The 2824-nt window shown below is 35.6% G+C and overlaps 1 protein-coding gene across 2 annotated transcripts in view; it reads left to right on the top strand.

Annotated features, from left to right (window-relative positions):
- The window catches only part of LOC107595542 (ribosome-recycling factor, mitochondrial-like), a 20923-nt gene extending 19247 nt beyond the window's left edge, over nucleotides 1-1676 (top strand). For both annotated transcript variants that reach the window (XM_016285970.1, XM_016285969.1), the window contains one exon: nucleotides 1061-1676. In XM_016285970.1, coding sequence (XP_016141456.1) covers nucleotides 1061-1138 — 78 coding nt within the window. In that variant the 3' untranslated portion in view covers nucleotides 1139-1676. The remainder of the gene's footprint in view (nucleotides 1-1060) is intronic.
- Nucleotides 1677-2824: the final 1148 nt, after the last annotated feature.

Here is a 2824-nt window from a genome sequence, read left to right as displayed (position 1 = left end):
AGTGTCAATGGTCCATTTGAGAGATAGGTAACGGTAATGCACTTATAAGTCTGCGATCCGCCGTAAAGCAAGAAGAAGAAGACGCAAACGCGCTCAGGACAGTTCAGACATTGCGGTGAATCAGAGGTAAAAAATGAAATAAATACTGTTCAGTTTCTTGTACAGACCAATCATCTCCAGTCTTTACACATCAATGTATCGTCACGAGCCGCAGGGTTTAATTTAGTTTTGTTTGTGTATGTTTTATGACTCTCAAAGCTGTGATTCATATTCACTTACATTATATGACTTACAGACGGCAACGGTTTGTGTTAAAATCTCCGTTTGTTTTCTACTGAAGAAACAAAGTCACCTACATCTTGGATGCCCTGGAGGTAAGCAGATAAACATCACATTTTCATTTTTGGGTGAACTATCCCTTTAATCATCATCATTTATTTCCTATTAATGATTAATTAATGTGCATTAATTGTAATAGTAAATAATTATGAATAATATTTTAATTGTTTTATTCATTTTAATGAATGTTTTAGAAATAATACATATATTAATGTAATATTATTAGTAATAAATATGAATACTAGTCTAATTATTAATAAATTAATATAAATTATTAGTAGTAGCTGCAGTAATGTAAATAAAATAATGTTGATGCCATGAAATTTAAAATCAACTTATTTTTCCCTTAAAATTATAAATTTTCTCAGTTTAGACATTCGATATGTCATCTATGTTGTATTCTGAATAAAATATTGAAATTTGAAACTTCCACATCATTGCATTCTGTTTTTATTCACAATTTGTACAGTGTCCCAACTTTTTTGGAATCGGGTTTGTATTATTAATAATATAATTGTTGTTTTATTAATAAATAGACAATAATTAGCAGCTAGTACTGATACTAATAAATAATAAATATTGTTGTTTTATAATTAATAAACAGACCAATAATAATTTTTGCAGTCACACAAATGTGTAATTGTGTGAATATTGTATGGTATGTATGTGTAACTAATAACCACATACATTTGTTCTGTCGTTTGTTCTCCAATATCACCAGATTCAACAAATGGCAGACAGTTATGCAGCAGACATTGACAAACAGCTAGCCACTAAAACAAAGGAGTTACTCGGATGACAGCGAGGCCTTCCAAACTTTCAGAATGCCCCCGGTCCGTTTGTCTCGCTATCATCAGGTCAAAGGCAGTCAGCTGTTCTTGTGACTGGAACAAAAATCCCCCAAACAGAAAACAGTTCATGATCTTGGTGATGGAAGTGATGAAGGTGGTGTTTGGGTGTTTTTCTCATGCATAAACAAATGTCGGCGTGGCACGCCTGTGGCTTATGGTGCTTCTTGTGTTCACTTCTCCAAACAAACAAACGCAGGATAAATGAAGTTTTAATGTGATTTGGGGTACTCCTCCTAATCAAAGCGATGCCACAAACGTGGTGTTTATGTAGAAAGCACTGCACTGAATGTAAACTCTGTGGTCTTTACAGGAGGCTGAAAGTCACACAGGATGGAGGATGAGAGCACGAAGCAACATGCTGCCAACATTTGTTTCACATTCACTATTGCATCCTAAAAATAGTCATTATTTTCATCTATATGATCAGATCTAGCCGTGTAAACTGAATAAAATGCATCAGTTATTGTCCTGGTGCTGTAGTCCGTGTGTGTGTGCGCACGCGCGTCTTTTGAATCATATTTCCGCATCCGCTGTTCTTTGTTTATTAATGTTGAAACTTAATCCCTAAAATTATTCTAGAATGGCAATGTGAAATATATCTTCTTCTACCACAACATTTCTGAATTCTCAGTGCTCAATACTGATTCTGATTGGTTGATGAATGTTCCGAGGTTTTTTGGCTACACTCTACAATCAGTGGTTTAATTTAGAAACTTTAACATCCATGGAAATGTTCCAATGTACAGTCAGTACTTTTATAGTGGAAAAGGGTTCCTAATCTATAAATTTGATTATTTAAATGTTCTTTACACTAAGAAAAACAGTGGTTCTTTTAGGAACTGTTTACTGAAAGGTTCTTTGTCCTAGTCAACAGGAACATGTTCTGTTTCTAATCAGTTACGTAATAAAGTAGTTTTAGAGACAAAATATGACTGATAACTGTGGTATGAATAATTGATTCAGGTCCACTGAAATTTTTTAAATGAACACATATGGTCTAACAGCTTTGTGGTTACATTATCAACTCCTTGTTTTGTAAATTTTTAATAATACACCATTCCATCGTCAGTTATTCCTTACATATCCAGCACAATTTCTCGCATGCCATTGGCAGTAACCAAAAAGCATGGTCTCTAATTGATGAAAACATGGGGTCTCTAAATAAACAAAAGTTTAGAGGAGCTAGTTCGCAGGCAGAGGAAATGGGCAGGTTTCCCCCGGTCCATATGTCAGCAATTTGGGGGCATTGTATACCTTGGCCTGAGAGAGAGGCTCATGATCGATGGAGGGGTGAAAATCCCGAGTCGCTGGCTCCGTGCGCTGCCCCGAAAATTGCTTTCAGCTGATAGCTTCATTTCACTTGACATTTATCAAGTGGATGACTGTGTGTTTCTCTGTTTACCACTACCATGATGGAGTGGATTGCGATAGCAGCGGGGAGACCAAATGTTTTTCCTTCTGTGTCGCTGGAAATATATACATGTAAATTGGCTCTGTAAACTCTTGAATTGACAGTAAACTCGCAATGCAGAAATATATACGCTAAACGCAGTAACCAAAAAGCATGGTCTCTAATTGATGAAAACATGGGGTCTCTAAATAAACAAAAGTTTAGAGGAGCTAGTTCGCAGGCA

The sequence above is a fragment of the Sinocyclocheilus grahami genome, unplaced genomic scaffold (assembly GCF_001515645.1).
Source record: "Sinocyclocheilus grahami isolate Dianchi unplaced genomic scaffold, SAMN03320097.WGS_v1.1 scaffold204.1, whole genome shotgun sequence".
Taxonomy (NCBI): domain Eukaryota; kingdom Metazoa; phylum Chordata; class Actinopteri; order Cypriniformes; family Cyprinidae; genus Sinocyclocheilus; species Sinocyclocheilus grahami.
This window is presented reverse-complemented; position numbering and strand designations above follow the sequence as displayed.